At 38.7% G+C, this 21,753-nt stretch overlaps 1 protein-coding gene across 2 annotated transcripts; it reads left to right on the top strand.

Annotated features, from left to right (window-relative positions):
• Positions 1-265: 265 nt before the first annotated feature.
• SUCLA2 (succinate-CoA ligase ADP-forming subunit beta) lies at positions 266-21,357 on the top strand. Of its 2 annotated transcripts, XM_040542093.1 has the most exons (11): positions 266-490; positions 2,259-2,442; positions 11,584-11,683; positions 11,876-12,038; positions 14,772-14,900; positions 15,327-15,465; positions 15,771-15,932; positions 16,013-16,155; positions 18,407-18,527; positions 18,844-18,932; positions 20,546-21,357. In XM_040542093.1, exons 1-11 carry the CDS (start codon positions 404-406, stop codon positions 20,618-20,620), a joined length of 1,392 nt encoding a protein of 463 aa, XP_040398027.1. In that variant the 5' UTR covers positions 266-403; the 3' UTR covers positions 20,621-21,357. The 2 variants fall into 2 exon arrangements, with proteins under 2 accessions (XP_040398027.1, XP_040398037.1); XM_040542103.1 differs by lacking the exon at positions 2,259-2,442 and having other exon boundaries at positions 273-490.
• The last annotated feature ends 396 nt before the right edge of the window (positions 21,358-21,753 follow it).

The following is a 21,753-nucleotide window of genomic DNA, read 5'->3' as shown; positions in this document are numbered from 1 at the left end:
GCTTTTCCAACCCTAATGACTCTATGGTTCTATGAGGAGGTGAGGATGGGGGGTGAGAATTATAACCCTTTTTTATGATCCCTGTGGGAAAACAAACAAACAAACAAGCATAAACTTTTTTTTTTTTTAATCCTTGGTAAAGGGGAGGCTGGGAACGAGGGTTAGAGACCTCGTCTACCGTCAGTCCTCCCCGCCAGGGGGCAGCACCGCCATTTCCGCGTCCCCATGCCGCTCGCAGACCATCGAGTCCTCCCTCCCCCGCTCCCCGTGCGGTCGCCATGGAGGGGTAGGGAGCCGCGCCAGCTCTTCCGCCTCCTCCCTGTCCCTTCGGCCCCGTCTCGCTGGTAGCGCATGCGCGCTGCGGGGCGTGGGGGGGGGCACCTGAGGGCGAGGGGGCTCCGCCATGGCGGCCTCCATCATCCGAAGCCGGGCGGCGGCTGGGCTGAGGGGCAGCGGGCTCCGCGCCACCCTGGGCACCGCCACGGCCAAGGTAGCGGCGGAGGGGACGGGGCCGGGGCCGGGAGGGCGGCAGCCGGGCCCTGGGGTGGCTCTGTGGCGGGGCTGGCAGCCCGGCTGCCCGCGCGTCCCCTCAGAGGCTCGCGTCCTTCTCGTTCGCCACAGGTTTTCCCCCCTTGGTTGCTTTTTCCTCCCTCCCCGAGGCTTTTTGTCCCAGGTCGTTGGTAAATCGGTTGGTAAATTTGCTTCCCCGCCGTCACCCTGCTCGGGCGGTGCCGGGATAACCTCTTAGCTTCCCCTAAACGTCGTTTCTGCGAGCCGCCTGCTTTTTATAACCCCTTAAAAAACAATTGGGACAAAACAGGGAGCGAGGCCGGCGTGAGTAACCCCCTGCGGGGCCCGCTTCTCCTTGCACACCCGGAGGAAGGTCGCCCCGAGCTCCCCTCTCGTGTTACGCCGAGTCCCCGCAGCCCGGCAGCGCCTCTCCCTCGGGTCGCCTGCCAAGGGAAGGAGCCGGCTGTGAGCTGAAGGAGTCCTCGGGGGTTAGACAGGCTGCCTCCAAATGCCACAGCGAGGTTCTCGTGGCGTTTTACGGGTCTGCTGAAAATCAACTTTTCACAACCCAGGCTCTTCGAAGCGCCCAGGTACAGACGTATTTGCACGGTACTTCTGCCGACGCTGCTTACTAAACAATCAAAAGCAAAATTTTGCTTGAACCTAGGTAATTTTTCTAGTCTTTTCACCTTGAACCTGTCAGTTACGTACATAGATTAGCCGTATTAAACAGATTTGCTGCTCTGTGTGCATAAAGTTAAGGTTTTATTCCCTTATATTGAAACATGCAAAATGCTGCCAATGTTTTTGATTTCTGTGGTTGGAAGTTTTTTTGTTATGAAGTACAATTACATTACAAGCTACTCTTTGGAAATCGATGTCGTCTTAAAGTGTATGAGTAGCTGTTCTTTTTAAAATGCATTGTTTACGTAGTACCGCTTCTGATGTTTTACCATCAAAATTGGTTTCTCCAAGGACTGTGTTATAGAAAGTAACTAGTCAGAAGTTCTTGGGGGTCCTGTACATCAACTCTCCAGGAATCCAGACTTACTCCACATTGGAATTTCCTGGACTGAATATTAGGCATGTTGTCTTCTACCTAGCATTTGAAAAGCTAGTTATCTTTTGGCAACCCTCTGACTGGGGGTTTATGTTTGTATCTTACTGGTTATGTCTAGTTTTCTCTGTTTCACGATAATCATATGAAGGCAGAATAGCCTGTAGCAAATTTAATTCACCGTTTACAACTGCTGAAGTTGGTGTTTCCAATGTCCCTCCTACCCAGAGCTTAGTTTTTAGTTTGGCAGAAGGAGACAGTCAACCAAAACTTTAGAATAAACCTTTTCTTTGTGCTTTTCTCTGTTCTCTTATACTTCTAGACTCGCTTAAGGTTCTTTCCCCTGCAGATATATTCCTTAAAGTACTTAAATATGAACTTAATGTTAAAAGGTATTTTAACCCTGCCAACCCTTGCCACAGCTAGCAGCCTCCCCAGCTCTTCCCCATTGTCCCCAGTAAAACCCCTGAAAACCCTATAACACGCCTGATATGAGTGGCTGTTATGGAAGGTAATGTACAAGAAGCATAGGATTAAGCGGTCAGATGTTTGCATTGATACACTTAACTGTACTTGTTTAATACATAGGCTTTTTCTTTAACCTAAGCAGCAGCTTTTCGTAATAGTCATGTTCTTTTTCTTTTTTTCCTCTTTCTTTCCTTTTTTTTTCTTTTTCTTTTTTTTCCTTCAGATACTTGGTGGAGGTCCAGGAATACTCAGTAATCATGGGTTTCAGGTGCAACAACAGCAACAGAGGAAGCTGTCACTACATGAATACTTGAGCATGGGACTGTTGCAGGAGGCTGGTATTTCTGTTCCGCATGGAGTAGTTGCCCGGACACCAGACGAAGCTTACAAAATAGCAAAAGAAATAGGTATAACATTAAAGAGAACGTATACAATATAGGCATGGGATTGATACAAGGTGTAACTACTTTTTCTGTCTTTTCTGGTAAGACATTTCTTGGAGTTGTGAATATAGCTTCTCTTTAAGAGAGAGCCCTTCCTATGGAGCAACTTTCTTGCAGATTTGAGACTTTGGAGCTGATGTTTTCCTAATACGAAGTTTTCTAACATTTAAGTGCATAAGCACACAGTGAAATCACTTAAGTGCCAGTTTTAATGATGCTCTTGGTTGTACGTAGAGACTGGCTTATGAAGCTGAACTGTGTCCCTAAAACTGCAATGGGGAAGGACCTAACCCTACTTTCAGTGAAGGCTGTGAACATGTATTTCAGTCACCATCGTTCCCGTATCACAATTGCTGAAGATATTTTTCCTGAAACTTGTGAGTCTTGTTTGGAAGGAACGTATTTTGAGAGGATGTGGCAGGTATAAATAGTATTAGCTTAGATTCATACAACTACTGAGACTTCTTTGAGATGAGTAATAGGCTCTGTGTAAATCCTGGATTTGTTTTCACTCTCCAGCCAGGTTAGAGGGAATCTTCTGTGAAGAGCTTCGTAGTTGGTTATAGATGAGGCTTTTGTAGTCCAAAATCTCTTATAAAGTTGAAGATGCAATGGACGCTTACTTTTAGGCTGCAGGAGGGTGAAATCCTATTCCTTTGAGGACATGCTGTTCTGTCAGGATGCAGCTACTTCATATAGGAGGGAAGGACTTTGACGGCTTGTAGTTAGTGTTAAATTCCTGGCTTGTTGATGAAAAAGCATTCGATCTCTTTTGCTTTTGCTTGAATACTTGGTTAGAGTTGAGCTTTAATTTAGGACTTGATTCTACGGATTGATTTGCCACTTTGTCTACTATGCATCTCAGTAAAAATTTAATGTTTAGTTTAGATATAATGTAGAAGTCTGCTATCATTTGCAGCATCAATGCTACCTTTTTCTTTTAAGTTTAGAGGTTCACCTCCCAAATATATAAAGCTTTTCACACAGTTTTAATAGATGACGTTACTTTTTTTTGCATATTCCACTCCTATGTGCAAATGCCTAAACCTCTTTTCACCTCCAAGTGGATACATTTGTAGTGAGTGATTCCTGAGGCTTCATGTTTTGTTAGATTCGTTTCTGTTTCATGTATATATTTAATGCAAGAAATAACATCTGAAAAAAGAGCTATTTTCCCTAGAGCTGCTTTGTTATGTAGAAAGGAATCGGAAAGCTTCAGATCTGATGTCCCAGAAATTAAAGTATTTTCTGCTTGTTGTCTTTATCTTGTTCCTATTAGAGAGTAACTGATACACAACTGTGACTTTATCATCATGAAGGAAACATCTTAAAACAATTCCTTTCCAATTATTCTGAGAACTGTTACCTAGTCCCTCAACTTCAGTGAGAACTGAGCCTTTAGAGTCATCTAAACCTCACAAGTAGGGCATAACCCTCTGCTTACATTAATATCTGCACAGAAGTCCTGCTACTGGCAAATAAGACGACCTTTGCCTGTATTTTTTGACAGCTGGCGAGCTCACAGGTCAGGATTCCTTTATTTTGTTCCTTGTTCAGAGAGGAAACCTGTAGCCAAGTAGGTATGTCTGTAGTTAATTGCTAGCTTATAGCTCGGGCTTGCCCACGTGGCTTCCCAGGTATGCCTGTTATCTGGCATATGTGACTCTGCAATTTCTTAGGGGTCAGGAGAATAAGGTTGTGAAGTATATCAGTTAGCACCATTTAGTAAACAAGAATTAAGGCATTCAGAGCTTCTGGTTGTCAGTTGTGTACTTCCTTTAAGTTGGTGGATATTTGGCACTGTGGCTTTGTTTGGTAATAGAGATAAGAGGGGGAAGACTTCCCAAAATGGGGAAGACTGAAGAAACCTAGGTTTTTGGTCGTTCCTCAGGCATTGTCCGCAGCTCATTCTGAATGTGGCAGACTATCCTTTGCTCCAGTGTTTTGGTTTTCTGTGTTACTGTAGCCATTCCCTCTGACTTTCATTTAGTACGTACTTTAAAACCCCCAAATCTCTAGAATGAAAAAACTCACTTTTTGTCCACCTGCTCATTGTTTGTTTTTGTTGTGTAAGAGTTGTCCTGGTAGATAGGACATTCTTTTTTGCTTTTCTTTGTGTGTCAAACTTTTTTCAAGTGTTTGTCTAACCCATTACAAAGATAGCTGGTGACACTGCTCGCTCTGTCTTTCTGGTGCGGATCCACGCGCTCCTGATAACCTTTAGTCAGAAATCTGCTCTCTGTCAACTTCAGCTTGGCACTGGATTTGTTTCCTTTTGCAGATACCTCACTCCAGTTAGAAATGGGTGACTTCTAACGGTAACTAGAGTTATTCCTACCCATTTAGAGCATAACAAATGCTCTATATTAACAGATTATCATAGTTTAGCTGTGTCTGTAGCTGAATCAGTCGTGAATACAGCCAAAGCTTAACCATGCCAAGGGTTATTGTCACTGCAAGATAACTAGTATGTGGTAGAATCAAGCTGAGGCATACTAATGTTGCCATTTGTTGTAGAGCTGAGTAAGCAGAGCACACTGATATTCTTTAAATAACAAAAATAATGGATTTGTTAGAATTTTATTCTAAGCTATACTTAGATTGAGGTCCGAAGTGAGCTGGAATGGTCTGGCAGCCAGAAAGGTTGTTTATCCTCCTTCTGCCCAGCTTTTCTTGTACTGATTTTTTTTTTCTGCTGATGACCAAAGTGTCCTAAATAGAGCAAATTGTTTACCCATATGTGAGGTAATTCTGAAACGTATGTGGAATAAAATAGAGGATTTGAGATGCATTGTTTTCTTCCCTATGACAGTTTTCTAATATTTTTAAAGGAAACTGAGATGAAATTGGATGCTGCGGGCAACTTTTAAGCAATGATGCCAGATCACTTAACGGTTTGAATTTTAAGGAAAAAAAAAATCAATTTTTGTTGCTATTTTTCAAAATTTGATTTTTTTTTTGCTGCAGGTGTTGAATTTCTTAAAGTGCTTTTTCAACTCAGATTTTTGTTCTGGCTGGACTCTGCAACCGTTTATTGCTTCTCTTTTTTCAGAATGATTTTTGTTGTGTCATAGGAAAGTTGGACGCTACTAAAGCATTGCTTTGCGTGTAGCTTTTCCTTCTGTTTTTCCCTTTGTGGAGAGTTACTGGGATTTATTACTTATCAAACAGCTTTTCCTTAGAAATTGCTTTCTATCCTACTTCAAGTGAATTGTTACCACGTACTGGTTCATGGAACTACATTCCTTCAGAGTAATTACTAAGTAATTCAGACACTGGGAACAAGTTTGGGCCTCCTGTAAACATCCCCTAGTATTTCACTGCTTCCATTCAAGACCTCCACATCTCATTTGTGCCACTGAAAGGACGTGTTTTATTCAGAGCTGAGAAGACTGGTATCTGATGCAGTCCTTAAATTTTTTTTTTTAATCAGTAAAGTATTTTTAGTCATCTGTGGGCTTTGCAATATGTGGCTGTTCATGTGAGTGTCTCACTTAAATTTTGAAAAAGTGAGCAACTTCTGTTGTAGAGTATTGATCCAACACTGTAGTATGTCTTGACGACTGCCTCCGAGTTTAGTTTACTCTCAGCCTGTGTGTGCGTCCCAGCTAACTGTTACTAGTGCTGTTACTGGTGCTGCTTTAGGAGCTGATACGCATGTCAAAAACATGACTAACAAACCTAAAGGCTGTTCCTTGCAGAACAGATGTCTCACCAGTGTGATAGCAGGTAGCTCAGCAGAACACACTCTTTGTAGCACGTAGTATTGCTCTTAGTTGACAGCACGTGTGAGAGTTTATGTATTGCAGTAATTGGAATTTTGATGCTTCCTAACATCTTCCTCTGGTAACAGTTTTTTGTGTGGAAGGGAGTGATGTATTGCATGCCCACAGAAAAGCTTTTTCTTTCGTGGAACATACCTATTTCCATTCATGCTGATCTGAGAGGCGTGTCTTGAGGCAGCTTTGGTAGTGTTGGTTCTTGTGGTGTTGTAGGATTTTAAGGTAGTGAATCCCATGGCTTCATGTTCATGGCAGACTTTCAAATTTTAGTTTAATAAAGTAAGCTGTATGGAAGTGGAGGTGTTAAGAAACTGAGTGTATTACATTCCACTTACCCACACCTGAGTTACTGGAAGGAAATTGGAAGCAGTAGAGTTTTCCCAGTTGCTGCTGTTATTAACTATAAAATTGCCATTGCAATTTGAGGTCTAGTTGGTGTCCTTATCAGTGTGGTTTATAAGGAATGATCTTTTTGGTATGTTTTTTACAGAATGACTCAAGTGATTGGCAGGGCTATATTCCTAATGACATTTCTCTGATTAATAGACATTTCTTTTCAGAGCTTTAAGTTCTCTTCAGTATTTGTATTTTATTCTGCTGTCTATTGCTTAAACCTACAAAAAGTAATATATACGTGTGGGTAGATCTAAAATAAATTTTTTGATCTCAGGCTTGATTTAGTCAGAAACTAAAGTCTAATAAAACTGATGTATTTTAGGTTGTCTGTAGAGTCTGAAGCTCCAGAGAGTTATTCCTATGCTGTAGGACATGGATGATGTTCCAAGGTGGAAAACTTGTATAGAAATCCTCCAGGTGTTCAAATACAACTGCTCTAGTGGTCAGATTTGGTGAGAGTGCTAAGCAATTTTTTTCAGTTAGGATCCTAGTTACCTGGTCAAAGTCTGTAGATAACCAGCAGTTGTAGTCTAGAAACCAGTATTTTCTTGCTTTCTGGCAAGCACTACTTTTTGGCATCCAAATCTTACATTTTGCTTCATCCTTTGCTTTCTTCTGTAGCACTTCACTCCTTTAAAGTTCTTATATCAGAGCATGCTGTTGATAATACTTGAGTCATTCAAGTAACTCATCTAACCAGCAGGTTCAGATTTTCACTGCTGTATTTTAATTGCTTAAATTAAGCTACTGCCAAACCCGTCTTGCAAGTTGATGAAAAACTTGATGCAGTCGATTAATGTCAGGATCCATTTGTGTAGAAAATAATTTGTAGGTGTGAAACATTTTGTTTGCTCTCCTGACTTAGGAAGATTTGGCACATAATTATTTCGATAATCAGACTTTTGCTTGCGGTGATTCCTCTAACTTGAATGTTTCCAAGGCTAAAAAAAAATGCAATTTTGAAGTTATGTTGTAAGCAGCTATGCTTATTAACAAAACGTGGTATACTTTGAAGAGATTCTCTGCATGTGTTGGCAGAGTTAGATTTGGCATACTGTTTATTATGAGACTTCACTGTTAATAACATATTATTGGTTACAAGCTTATCTTTTCCTTCCTTAATTCCGGTAAATACAACAAGATTGTCTAAACTTAGAATTTTTCTTATATCCATGCGACAAGAAAGGATTGCTTTGCATTATAAATGGAGAGAGATTTAGCCTGGAACTAAAAACTTTTAAGTACAGAGTCGCTGAGGCAAAGATTTGAATCTCTTTCTTTCCCAGGGTAAGTTTGCAGTTGAGAACTTGATTGTCACTTGTGTTATTAACCTATCACTGCCTCTTACTATTTTCCCTGTTTTGTCAGAACACATTGGGCATGTGTAATCATGAAGGTGTTCACGGTAAGTGGAAAGCAGTACTGCCACCACGGTGAATATTGGGCACAGAAGTGGCAATGAAGATGATTTGACAAAAGTGAGAATGGAAACCTGTAAAGCAGAACGTTTTAATTAAGTTTGTCTGCTCTAATCATCAGACTTCCTACTTGCACAAAACTTCAGAGATAATAGAACCACAAGCCTTCTTGCCTATTAAGAAGCTTATCATAAGATTGTGTTGTACTTAGATCATCAGTGCGTGTATGTGTGGAGACGGACCTTTCTCCCAGTTGGAAAGTGTAGGTTGTGGAGTCAGAAGTTATTCCTTCCAATCAATAAATATCCTTCTTGCTAGATATAAAGATCAGGAAGTTTCCTGGTCATGTCACTCTTTGTCACTGTCTAGTTAATAAACTAGTTGAAGATGTTGTCCTGAACAGATGCTGACTCAGTGTTTTACTGATTTCAGGCACCTGTTCTTCTAATTGGTGCCTACTCTAATTATTCTAAACATTTCCTGACTGTTTTCTGCTTACTTACATATGGTTTTAGTGCTAACTGCTGTTAATACAGAAACACAGTTCTCACAAACACCAATTCTGAGTTTTGCACGTTGCTGCCATAGCTCGCTTGCCTCCACAGCTTTCTTCCCTGAGACCCTGGCTGTACCGAAGGCTTGTTGGTTTGTTCCAGCGCCTGACGTGCTCAGCAGTCCTCTGCTGTGGCAGAACCTCTGGTAGTGCTGTAGCTGCAACACTACAGATGAGGTGTGTGGCCAAACATTTCCATCCTCGGTAGTTTTAGGGCCACTTTAAATAGGAGCAGTAGCAAAAACACGTTCACTGAACAACAGACTTTTTGCATGGCTCAGGTTAAGGTTTTCTTGGGACATGATATCTTTACTTTTGTTTTAGAAACATCTGTGAAACTTAATTGCCTGTGAACATAGCTGGTCAAATAACCCTTGAAATTTTATGTGTTGATGCAATCAAGAAGCTAGTTTGCTTGCAGTGGTACAGGAAAACAAATTATAAATAATGAATATTCTGCTCATGTAATGCCACAAATTGTTGCATGCTCTTCGTGAAGGATAGTCCAATGGCAGCTTTATGACCACAGTCGATGGTGAAAAGGTTAAAGTTGTTTCTTACAGGCTTTTTTCAGGTGTCTGTATGTTGCCATTCATACTACTTAAACTCTTGTAAGAAATACCCCTTGGGAGCAGGCCAGTGGTGCTCCTGTGTATGTTCTGTATGTACTGCAGCCCAGTGCTCTGCCCCTTATGGTGCCGAGGGAACATGCTATTTAGGGAGATTGCGAGGCTATTTTCTATAGTCTGTGCTCTTCAATTCCCCCCAGCATCCTTAATTCTTGTCTTCAGAATATTTGAGGGAGCGTCTCTGCTGGCTTCTTTTGGAATCTGTTCTTCCTTCACGTCTACTGGCAGACTTCACCATCTCCTGTTAAAGAAACTCTTTTTTTCTTGCATCTTTTTAAAATTGACTTCCCTTGGTAGGTGCCATTTGTTTTCAGCTGGCAATGAGTGTGATACAAAATATTTATATATTTGTAGGTGCTTTTTCTTGCTCTGTCCCACACCAGGTATGGCTAAGGACAGTAATCACATTCCTGCCTTGTTTTCCTTTCCTAGGTTTAAAAAATGCCAAGCTCTTTCAGTCTTCCTGTAAGGGAAGCTCTTCATTTCAGTGATCATCCCAGTAACCAGTCTTTACAATTGAAAATTACTTTTATGATCATGCCTAGAGCTAAATATAATGTTCCACTTGAGGTCTTACCAGAGTTTTAGTTGGCATCTCTTTCTGACTTGTTCAGGTTCTGGTCTTCATTGCTAGGATGTAATTACTACAAAGAAGGTGCCTGTGAGTAAATTTCACTTCACAGAGAAAGTTTTTCCCCCTGTTTTTTTTTTTTTTACTAACACTCAGAAATCATACTTGTCCAAATTCTGTTTTTTTATGTATGTACAAGATAAACGGTGTTCAGATGGAACTTTGCTTTTAAGCTGGCATGTGGCTTTAATTTATCCATGAAGCAACTATGATCTTGTACGTGGTGTATAATGTTTCTTAAAGCAAGCTAGCTTTGTACTTAAAGTACTTGCATAGAAGTTGGTCTCATGAATAAAAAAGGCCACTACCTTGTTTCACATGCCCTCTGTAAAGCATTACTAGATTGCCAGTACTCAATAGTTATAACAACAACAAAAAAGTCTTCAAGAGCAGAATTAGATAACAGTCCATGATAAATCAACATACACTTGCGTGTTTATAACCCTTATGCTTCTTGTGCCAGAGAGCTTCATATCAGTTGTTAAATTCAGAGATCTGTTGTTAGGTAGAGAGTCAAGAAATAAAACCTACAAGTAGCTAGCTGGGAGTAGTAACTTGAGTAACTCTTTGCTTATAGGCACCCTAACTTGTGATATTATGCATGTTTATTTTTTATTGGGTCAGACAGTGTGCAGATTAAAAGAGAAATCAGCACAATTTTTTGGTGTCTGATGTAATATTTTCAGTGTGCACAGGAGCCACTTTTGTTCAAATGCAACAGTTTCTCTTATGCTCTTACCTGGCTTCCTTTTCACATCCAAGAAGTCAATTTGTTTTTTTTTTGCCCAGAAAGACCAGAGTGGCTCAGCTAACTGTGGCATGAAAGAAGATGAGATGTGCCACACAAATGTGAATGGGGCAGCTCCTGCATCTTGCAGTCTAGCTGCTTTCTGCAGTGTATTCAGTATAATTGGAGTTGAATAATATCTCAGGTGGGGCTTTGTTTTTCTTCCTTTATCATCTTAAAGTTGCTTGATGACTTTTTTTTTGTCTTTCAATGAGACTGCAGAATATCCCAGTTGATCATGACTCTATTCTCAGATTTTACCTTTTTAAACCCAAGTGCATAGCCTGCCTTACTTACAGGAATATTTTGGAGAGGAATTTTAAAACAGTTTAAGGCAACTAAAAGACTTTGGCTGCTCTGAGAAAAATAGTGGATTTGCTTAGGCCTTTGACTTCTGCAGAGCACTCAAGCTTGTGCACCAGTGCTCTGCTGAATGGAAGCCATAGTGGACCTGCGAGTTAACTTGGGTAAGTGCCATAGCTGTATATCACTGCTGAGAAGATGATGGTTATAGACATAAGGTATTTATACTTGATTGAGGAAAATCATGGATTGTTACGCCTCAGATGTTTGATGTCATCTTGTTAATAGTCTGGGAGATACTAACCATTGCTTACTGAAGGCTTAATCATTTGGGAGTCAAACACATTAAAAAAAATCAGAATACTCAAAGAGGAAGGGTATTTTTTGAATACTAACTCATCAAGGTTTATTCACAGAACAGCCTAAAGCTGCAACTTATGGATTTTTGGAATAACCTTTGTGAGTTATGTTCCAGTCTTTTGATTCATGTCTGTGTTTTGCACATGGGGAGGAAGGGATAAAATGAAAGCAGCCTTTATTATTCTAGCTGGGGCAATTCATTTTAGTAGTCACAGATGACAAGTTTTGGGTTTTCTTTCATTCCAGGTTCAAAGGATCTTGTGGTAAAAGCACAGGTTTTAGCTGGTGGTAGAGGAAAAGGAACTTTTGAAGGTGGCCTCAAAGGAGGAGTGAAAATAGTTTTTTCGTAAGTTCTTTCTAAATTATCCAACCAACTGGAAAAACTTCACTTTCATGTAATGAATTGAACCTGTTGCCTAGTTTAAAATTGATGTTTTAATGATTAACCTTAAAAATAACAGAAATTAGGTAAGATTTTCTTATGCTACTTCTGTTTTGCCAAGAGTCTTTGTCACATTCTGAGCTTCTTTTATTCTAGCCCAGAAGAAGCAAAAGATATCTCCTCCAAAATGATTGGAAAGAAGTTGTTTACCAAGCAGACAGGAGAGAAGGGCAGGATATGCAATCAAGTATTTATCTGTGAGCGCAGATATCCCAGGAGAGAATACTATTTTGCAATAACAATGGAAAGGTCGTTTCAAGTGAGTAATACTAGAAATAGAAGTCATCTAATTAAATTGTTATAGATGAGTTTAAAAAAAATACTGTTTGCTGTACTGGTCGCTTGCATTTGAAAATCAGAAAAATACATGAGCTAAATTATATTTCATAGTGTGTCTAGCTATACGATTGTCTTAGTGTTTTAAATGCTTTAAAAATGTCATGCTGTGATTTGAATTTAAGGTATAATGAAAGAGTATTGGTAGCCTCATCTGAAGTTCAAAGTCATACGGTTGAAGGGGAGGTGGGTGGAACGAAGGGTCCTTTTCCTTTTGGTTTTAAAGTTTGCACTTATCTACCAGAGTTTAGTTTAAAGATACAGCTATGTATGTGCATGCACACGTGCGTGCTATTTGAGGGTGCTGGGAACAAGAGAAGTAAAAGTATTTTGGAAGAACCAATAGTTCTGGATAAATTAAGCATCTGTGTTCACCAGTCTGTCAAGGTTTCTAGGGATGCACAGGTGTCCTTCAATTTTGAGAGTGGTGGTAGCTTTCTTACACCAGTACTCTTCAGGAACTGGTAAAAAAGTTGGGGATTTGAGGTCTGTCTTCACAGCTTTTAGGAAGATGAAAACTGTAGTCTCCTTGGCTTTCACATTCTGTATGTTTGGATATGTAGTTTTTTTTAGGCTACAATACAAACCGAGTTGCTGAGCTCTGTCAATGTATTACCTGACAGACTAGTGTTCCATTTAAGAAGAACAGAACGTGAGTTGCTAAATAAAAAAGTCAGGGCAAAGTAGATCTTGGAACTTTTTCTTCTGAAGCTCTATAAAACTGAGTTTGGTCTATCCAGATGCTTAAGAGTTTGTTAGAAATGTAGCTCTTGGTCATTAGAGGAGTACCTCTGGTTTGAGTATGAAATAATTTTCTGTGGAGGAAATTAGTCATCTTTTTATTGAAGAATTAGAAGTTTGATATTGTATTTGTTCCTGTCTCTTCATTTGTGGTGTTTCTGACAAGAAAGTATCTCTTGTGTTGGGTTTTAGTACAGTTCGGTGACCTGGGCAACTACATTCTATTGTACTGTACAAAAGGTTGGAAGATCCAAAATGTTAACAGTATGCCTCCCAGACTCACCACAAGGTGGCATTAAAATACTTCAAATGGTTGGATTTTGTAATTGTAAAATTGTGTACTACCCAAACAAGCATCCTTATGGAAATAAGAAAAAATTACTGTAACTGATTTAAGCAGTTTGGGGAGAGAACTCAAATGTATTTTCGTGACTTGCTCTTGCATTTAAAAAAAAATAATCTTACTGGATTATACTGAGCATAATTATGTGGATTATTGGTTTTTGATAGGGGTGTTCTTTGTTTTTACTGTTGACTTTTTAAGTCTTGCTTTTTGAAGTGCTTCTAATTGCTGTAAATAGTATAGAAAGCTGATGAGGAGGAAATACCTTTCAAAGAAGCTGTGAAGGTTGACTGGCACACAGCATAGTATTTGATATTGCTGCAAACCCCTTCATTTAAAACAGGGAGGAAAGCTTTTAAAATGGTTGAAAGTGAAATATAATGTCTCGGGTATTATTCAGCAATGGGGGCAAGACTTCTGATGTCCCAGAACTGTTCACTTTGGTCAGTTCTGTCGAATGCTAAGTTATTTTTGTGAAGTGTTTGCAGTTTCCTAACTGTTCGTGATATGAATATCCAGGAGTGCTCTTTATGTTGAACCTTGCTATTTGATGTAGGATAATTCACTGTCTGCATGTTTCCATTTGGAAGGATGGTGATGGGAGGGGAGTAGTGTGGTTATTAAGTACGTTCTCTGAACCAGCATCTTGTTTTCAGTAATTAACTGTCAGCAGGTAGAAGGCTTTTTAATGTTTAAGACCTGTGCTAATAGGCAATGCTTACGCCAGCTGTCATAACACATTCGTGGATGGTGATAAGGGAAGTTATTTGACATTATATGAGTGTGTGTCTTTGGAGTAAACAGGAGGACTGTTCCCACAGGGAGAGATTTCTAGGTTTCATTGTGATGAGTCCTTGATGTTGTCCTTGAGATTTAGCAGAGAAAACAAACAAAACAACAACAACAAAGCAGAGAAGCTTCTACAAATGTTACCAATTCCATTTTCTTAGTATCTTGTATTATTGAATAATAGAGTACTGTTTTCTCAGAGTTCCTTGACTTATTTTCACCGATGGCTGTCATTACTGAGCTCTGTGGTCCTACTGAACAGGAATAGTTTACCATAATTTTTCACTAGATTCTGCAGATCTAGATTTGTCCTTGGAGTTGGAGTATGCCAGGCACTCATTTATTCATTCTGCCATTCGATGTGTGTTTGTGTAGGGGTGAGTGGAGAAGGGGGAGAGAAGGCTGTTCTTTCTCTGGTGACAACCTAGAACATAAGATGCATGTAATTACTAAGTTGAATCTTTATTAAAATTTAGTATGTCTATGTTAATTGCTCTGTTGCTATGGTATATACAAAGAAAAATTTTCCATGTTGAAAGAAATTGGGCTCAAGACACACCTTACAATTTGGAAAGTATTATTAAAAATTGTTTATATAGATGTACTGAATGGAAAAGACAGTAGCGTTCTTTTCAGTAAAAGCATGCAAGTAAAATGCCCAAATCCAAATATTTCCAGCTGACAACAGCGTTTCATTGTTGTAAGGTCCATTATGGGAAGAACTAACTTTCAGTTATGTGGTATAAAATTATTTACACTTTTTTTTTCCTTTCCCTTTTCTAGGGTCCCGTGCTGATAGGCAGTTCTCAGGGTGGCGTTAATATTGAAGATGTTGCTGCAGAGAATCCTGATGCGATAATTAAGGAACCCATTGATATAGTAGAAGGCATAAAAAAGGAGCAAGCTGTTAGGGTAATTGTTAATGTGGAAAAGTACACATTAGTGAGGATGGGAATGTTGTTTCTAAATCTTATGAAGCGTACATGCGTTCAGCCTGCTGAGTTGTCTTAAACCATTTTGAAACAGATTTGAAGGAGTTATTTAAGTATTTTCACTTTGATAGCTAATGCAAATCCAACTCTGCACGGCAGTGCTTTATATAGCTGTGTAAAAGCATACAATGACAACTTTTTACTGGCTCTTTTAGGATAAGTGCAGTGTTTTATATCAAAACCAATCTTCAAACCTGAGAGTTACTTCTTTCCTGGAAGACAGGAGAGGTTCTACATCTACATATTCAGTTGATACTGAAATAATAGTTAGCGGGAGCTTCCTAGTTTGTAACTGTAAATCAAAAAATCAACATCAGTTAGCTGATAACCCATCTTTTACTTTCAGCTAGCCCAAAAAATGGGATTTCCTCCTAATCTAGTGGATGAAGCGGCTGAAAACATGATCAAATTATATAATCTCTTTCTGAAATACGATGCTACCATGATAGAAATAAATCCTATGGTTGAAGATGCATCAGGAGTTGGTAATGTTTCTTCTATTCATATTCTTCTTGTAACAGCTTGGCATTTTTGTAAATCTGAGCTAGTTTGCAATGAGTTTCAGCTAAAACTGTTGCAGGAGGTATGGGCATTTACATGGTGTGTTGAAAAGCAGATTTAATAAAATATAAATCTGAGAATCTAAGCAGAGTACATACCTGTTTTTCGTTGCTCTGTATGATTTCAAGTCTGATGTAGCGTGCTTTAACATGTCTGTGTAGCATTTGAGGTATTATTCTAGTAGTAACGATGTGAAATGACTTTCTTTTTAACTGTTCTTTCTCTTCAGTGATGTGTATGGATGCCAAGATAAATTTTGACAGTAATTCAGCGTATCGTCAGAAGAAAATCTTCGATATGCAAGACTGGACACAGGAAGATCAAAGAGACAGGGACGCTGCAAAAGCAGATCTCAACTACATAGGATTGGATGGAAACATAGGCTGTTTAGGTATGTTCTAATAATGAGCTGTAAATGATCTAGTGGATTTAAAAAGTGACTTCCTAAATGTTATTTTTATTCTCTTACAGTCAACGGTGCTGGTTTAGCTATGGCCACAATGGATATAATTAAACTTCACGGTGGGACTCCAGCAAACTTCCTTGATGTTGGTGGTGGTGCTACAGTGCAGCAAGTGACAGAAGCCTTTAAGCTCATTACCTCTGATAAAAAGGTGAGGGAAGACTTGACATTTTAAGGGACTATAGGGGGGCAAAACAGGCTGTGCTTTGAAATACAACGCTTACTGCATGTTCTGCAGAAAGCACGTTTTTGTAAGCATAAAATTAAAAAGGGAAGAAAATTGAGGTGTCAGCGAAATCTTGGTGCGAATGGAGGTCTGTAAACCTGTTGAAGTTTTTTCTTTTTTAAAAATAGATTCTTTGGCTTAGTACTGAGTAGGCAGTTTTGCGTCCTCTGCTTGAAATTACAGCTGTATTTGAATCTTTCCAGAGATCCTATGAGTGTCAAACTGCCCACGCCTGCTGTTTAAATAGAAACCAGTATTCAGATGGATTTCCATTTTGTTTCTTTCTTTTGTGCTAGTTTTGCAGCTGTTTTGCACATAGAGTTGTAGAAATAAATATTCTCTGTGCTGTGCACAAACAAGTTTCTAAGATATTAATTCTATAGAACGTAAGATAAAATAACTTTGTAATGGATTTGGAAGGGCATTAATACTTTATCCTATCCAAAGTTTCTCAGAGGTGTTTGAACATGATTAAGAAAATAAATTGGCTGAAACCAGAGAAGGAACTTTACTGTCCTAGAAAGACAGTGTGAAGACTGACTTGTTACTCTACATGGGGTTGATTCTGTGTGATTCAGTGGGAACTGGATGGCAGTTTAGGACTTTAAAAACAAAACAAAACAAAAAAAGGTACAGAACAACAAAAAAAAAACCACCCAAGAACGAGGTAACCAGAAAAGGTGGGAGTTCATTGCGGGTTCTGGTATCCTACTTTTGCACCAGAATTTAATGCACCACTTGATCCTTCTTTGAAAAGGGACAGAAACAAACAGAGAATTGTCTTACAGAAGAACTTAATCTCTTTCCCTTTGGAAAGATATTTGATAACAAATACAGAGTCTGACACATTCTCCTAGAGTGTTCTGACTTAACCTGTTTTCAGTAAACCGAGGAAAAAGTGAGGGACATAGGCATAGAGCATCTGAGTTAAGGAGAGAGAAAAGGAGGAGAAACTAGAAAAAGCTGGGGGGGAGGGATGTTGATCAGGGACAAGTTCTTGCAATGCCAATTCTCTGCTGATGCATAGGCAAAGGCTTTCCAAAACTGCTTATTAATATCTTTTCATTCCTGCCTTCCTTCAGCTGCTTGCTGTTTAATTTAAGAAAAAAAGCAAAGGTAGCTGGGGAATTCCTGGTTCCCGTTGCTGGCACGGAGTGCAGCCTGGCTGGGTCCTGTTCAGGGGGTGTTTGGACAGCCTTCGGGGGTTCCAGTCTAGGCAGTCAGGTTACTTCAGCCCATTAGTAGCAGGAGCAAGAACAATGTCATACAGATGAGCTAGTCTAATTACAAGATAATGAGAACCAAACTACCGTTTTTTACTAGCTGCACATTAACGTTTTGTTTTGTTAAGTTTATTCTGTCCTCCAAGGCTGTCTTCTGACCATTTTTTTTCTTTTTTCTTTTCCATCTTTCACCGCTGACTGCAATCTTTTCAGCAATTCTTTCTGCTGCTTAAGTAGGAGAAGTCTTTCACTTAACCTCAGGCTTAGTCCTTCTGAATAAAATATACTTCAGATACCCTACCTCTATATAGGCTAGCTTTTAAGTAAACTGTATAAACAGTGCATGATTTTTAAAAAATTTCTGTGTTGTTCAGTGTGGTGTCTTCAGCACACTGAGGTATTAGTGTGGGAAATAGCTGTGCTGGGGTATTGTTAGAAATGGAAAAAGTTGGAAAAATTAAGTACTTAGATGAAACCTCAGTAACAAAAGTATTTTGTTTGATTTGCCTGAAGAAAAAACGTCCCTCTTTATCAGTCGTGCTCTGAAGTCATGCTCGAATATTCTGAAGTAATGTACGGTGGTGAGTTTGTACAGAAAATATTTGTGTGTCTTCTCAAGTAGTTACGTGGCATACACGCTAGAAGTCAGAAGAAACAGCTGTTGTCCGCAACTTTTGCTGGATTGAAGGATAATGTGGAAATTTCCTGGGTCAGGCATTTTTGAAATAGTATTTTCCTGAATTAACTGTATTTCCTGAAGTAAAGTTTGTGACTTCACAGAGCTGGGCTTTTGTTGCCGATGTTCTCTAGAACGCAGATACTCCCTTTCTTGAGCCGAGTCCCTTACTACACTTACAGAGCTTAAATTTTCCTTTGGTTGAAAGGCTGTAAGTGGTGCTTTTAGTTGATGTGCTTCTGGCCGTTTTTAATGAGTGTTGTTATTGATTCTGCAGGTATTGGCTATTCTGGTAAACATTTTTGGTGGCATTATGCGATGCGATGTGATAGCACAAGGTATTGTTATGGCAGTGAAGGATTTGGACCTAAAAATACCTATTGTGGTACGATTGCAAGGTGAGTGTGTTTCAGTACATGGTAAATATCTTTCTGTCTGTATTGACAAATGGTCTTGAGCTTCTATATTACTTAGCAAGTATATATTGTATAGTAAGCTGAAGACTATGGAAAAATGAGGCAAATGTAGAACTTAGATGGTGAGGATTGGCCAGTTAATAAAAAGAGATTTCCTGCTTTTATAACTTCTAAAGTAGTTGTCTTCTAGATTTATCCACTAGCTTAATTTTGGAACAGGTTTCTTAGAAAATATGAGCATACTCTGGAAATAGTAGTGCACTATTCAATAAGAGTTGTATTTTATCTGTTTCTTAAGGTACACGAGTTGATGATGCCAAAGCTTTAATAACAGCAAGTGGCCTCAAAATCCTTGCATGTGATGACTTGGATGAAGCTGCTAAAATGGTAAGAGAGCTGGTTATGAATATCCTTCTCAGTATCTGTTAGATAATATTGAAAAGTTCAAACTCCTTTCGGTGAACTAAAGGTAGCCTAGGATAAATCAGTGCTAGTTATTATCAGGGCTGCAAGTGGATGTTTTACAAATTAGTTAGGTTATATTTTGCAAGAACAGCTGTGATATCAGGAGCTATTAGGCCCCCAAAGTTTCAGTATTTGGACTTTTTTTCCTGAAAAGCATTTTTTTTTTTTTTTAAAGTTTGAAAAATAAAGCGGGTAAATGACCAGGTCAGTCACCTTCCTTGGCAGGGAAATGCCTAAGAGCTTAGCTTTATTAATTGAAATGAAATACTTAAATTAAGATAGCTGAAAAATGTAATACTTCATTTGATATAACACTGTATTTCAATATGTGTGATTAAAACCAAACATAGTTGAGCGCCCTGTTGCTTCATAAAGTAATTAGGTATTCAGACAGGTTGGTTATGATTTTTGCATCTTGGAGTTGAAGCTTCTGAAGCTTGGGATTGTTTGGAGTAAGAACTTGCTGAGCCTAACAGCGCAGCCCTCTGTTTTATGGGATAGTGTTGAGTCCTGCTTGGTTACAAAACTTTGATTTGGTCCTTGGAAATCTTCCCTAGGAGTACATAAGGGTTCTTAAACTGCATTTCATCTATATAATGTATTTTTTTTAAAGCTGACGACGTTCTGTTAGTTGAAACACGGAACCATTCAAATGTTGGAATTGGTTTTGTAACCTTAAATTATCTGTGTGGAGAAGCACTTTTTGAGAGGGTTCCAGTTGTTTGTGTGTCTTGCCCTTAGAAAATTCCTTAAACAGGTTTATGTAAGATGATGCAATGGGTGGGATAAACAAATGCATGAGGATGGATCAGTGGAATGAGCTGAGCATTCAAAGCAGTAATTGTAACCAATGATGTTAAAAGTGTGTGTGTATATACATTTTTTTTCCATCTAAATATTCACTAGCTGTCTGTAAATGATTCTGGCCAACTAGGATTTTAGATGAGTTTGAAGTTAGGTAATGTGGACAAGAAAACAAACAACAAATGTGTAGCAACAGTGAAGATGAAGAATTTTAATCTTCAAAAAACAAGAGGGTGTAATTCCTAGGCAGGAATTAATTCATAGAGGTTATGCAAGAGAAGTTTAGGCTCCGTAAGGTATCAAAGAAATGCCTGCAACATCCAGAAATCCTGAAATGTCTGCATCCAGAAATGCCTGCAACAAAAACATACAGGAGGAAAAGCCTCTGGATACATAAAATCTCTTTTGAGTGGGATGCCAGTGCTCTCCCTTCCCCCTCTCAATCCAAAAGAAGGTGGTATGTAAAGTTTAAAACTTTAAATGCTACCTTTAAAAGTAGTGTTTTAGTATGATATTTATTTGGTTGTAAATAACAGGCAGGCATTGTTTAATCATGAGATCTTTTCCTAGAGATTTGACTGATCTTTCAATTAAAAGTGGTTAAGAAACACTAGGCTAAATCAATTTACACACAATCTTCACGTTATTCTCTGGCACTGCTTTATTTAAAGAGATTGTTCCAACTCACTCAAGGTAGAAATGTTTTGAAATTAAATCTTTTTCTTTTTCAGGTGGTGAAACTCTCTGAAATTGTAACCTTAGCAAAACAAGCTCAGGTGGATGTTAAATTTCAGTTGCCGATTTGATCTGAGAAATGTCATGCCAGTGTCTAGTATGTTCTCTGAAATACTGTGTTCTGTGGGATATTTTTCTTTTTTTTGTGTGGAGGTTTTGATTGTTTGACAGGCGCACAAACTGAAGTACCTGGTCTTTAATGTTAACATTCAGAGTGGGCAGAGTTCTTGTAAAAGTGTGTATTGCTGATATTTAGTCCTTCTTAGTTGTTCTCAAACCTCCAGCTTCTGCTGCAGAATGTCACTTGCAACATACTTTTGCATTGTCCAAAGTAAAGCTTCTGGTTGAAAGATAATAATTATGAATAAATTCTAAAGTTACTTTTCTTGTAAATTTGTATTAGCCTTGGTTAAAAATAAATATGACTAGATTATCTAGTTGTCCATGCGGAGAAATGTATTGAAACGGTATTTTATATCGGAGACAGTTGTACTTAGTGGTGTAATGGACTTGAGCAAACAAATCATTATTTATGAACAGGTGCATTTGAGCTTGATCAGAAACATTTTTAGAAGTGCTTCACTGAAGTGGCTGGTTACTCTTCTGGACAACATGTTAAATCACTACAAAGTATACTGTAGCACTTAGATTTTCACGATTTCAGGTCTTTACAAAAAAAAAGCATTGTGTAGTTTTATATATGAACAAGCATTTACCAAATTTCAAGGAGATGAAATATAGAGAATTAGAATGTCTATTGTACATTGCTGATAAAATTGTACATGAATAAAATGTCTCCCAAAACTTCTAAAGTCTTTCTTTTTTTCATCCTTTTGATCAGTTGCATAAACTCATGGATTAGACCATGATTTAGAGGTAGGTAGGCTTAAAAGCTTTTAGAAATAAATTTATAATAGCACATAATGCAATTCAAAGGGAAAAAAGAGCATGTGTTAAAATTATGAACTTACTTGGAACTAGTTTTTGTCACCTTAAAATGCTGTTGATTTTGGCACTGTATACAAATGAAACTTGTCTGGTGATACATTTACCACTTATTTAATATCGAGTTTGGAAACTGTTACTCATTTCTTGTTTGTATTTTTGTAGACTGTTGTTGTTCAAACAACATTTTCTTGGCTAAGGACAGAGTGTTTTTATCAGGAAATAATGAACTTGTTTACTGTGAGATTTCAAAATGGGA

Source organism: Cygnus olor, chromosome 1, assembly GCF_009769625.2.
Source record: "Cygnus olor isolate bCygOlo1 chromosome 1, bCygOlo1.pri.v2, whole genome shotgun sequence".
Lineage (NCBI taxonomy): Eukaryota > Metazoa > Chordata > Aves > Anseriformes > Anatidae > Cygnus > Cygnus olor.
The sequence above is the reverse complement of the archived record's forward strand: the minus strand, read 5'-3'. Positions and strand labels throughout refer to the sequence as shown.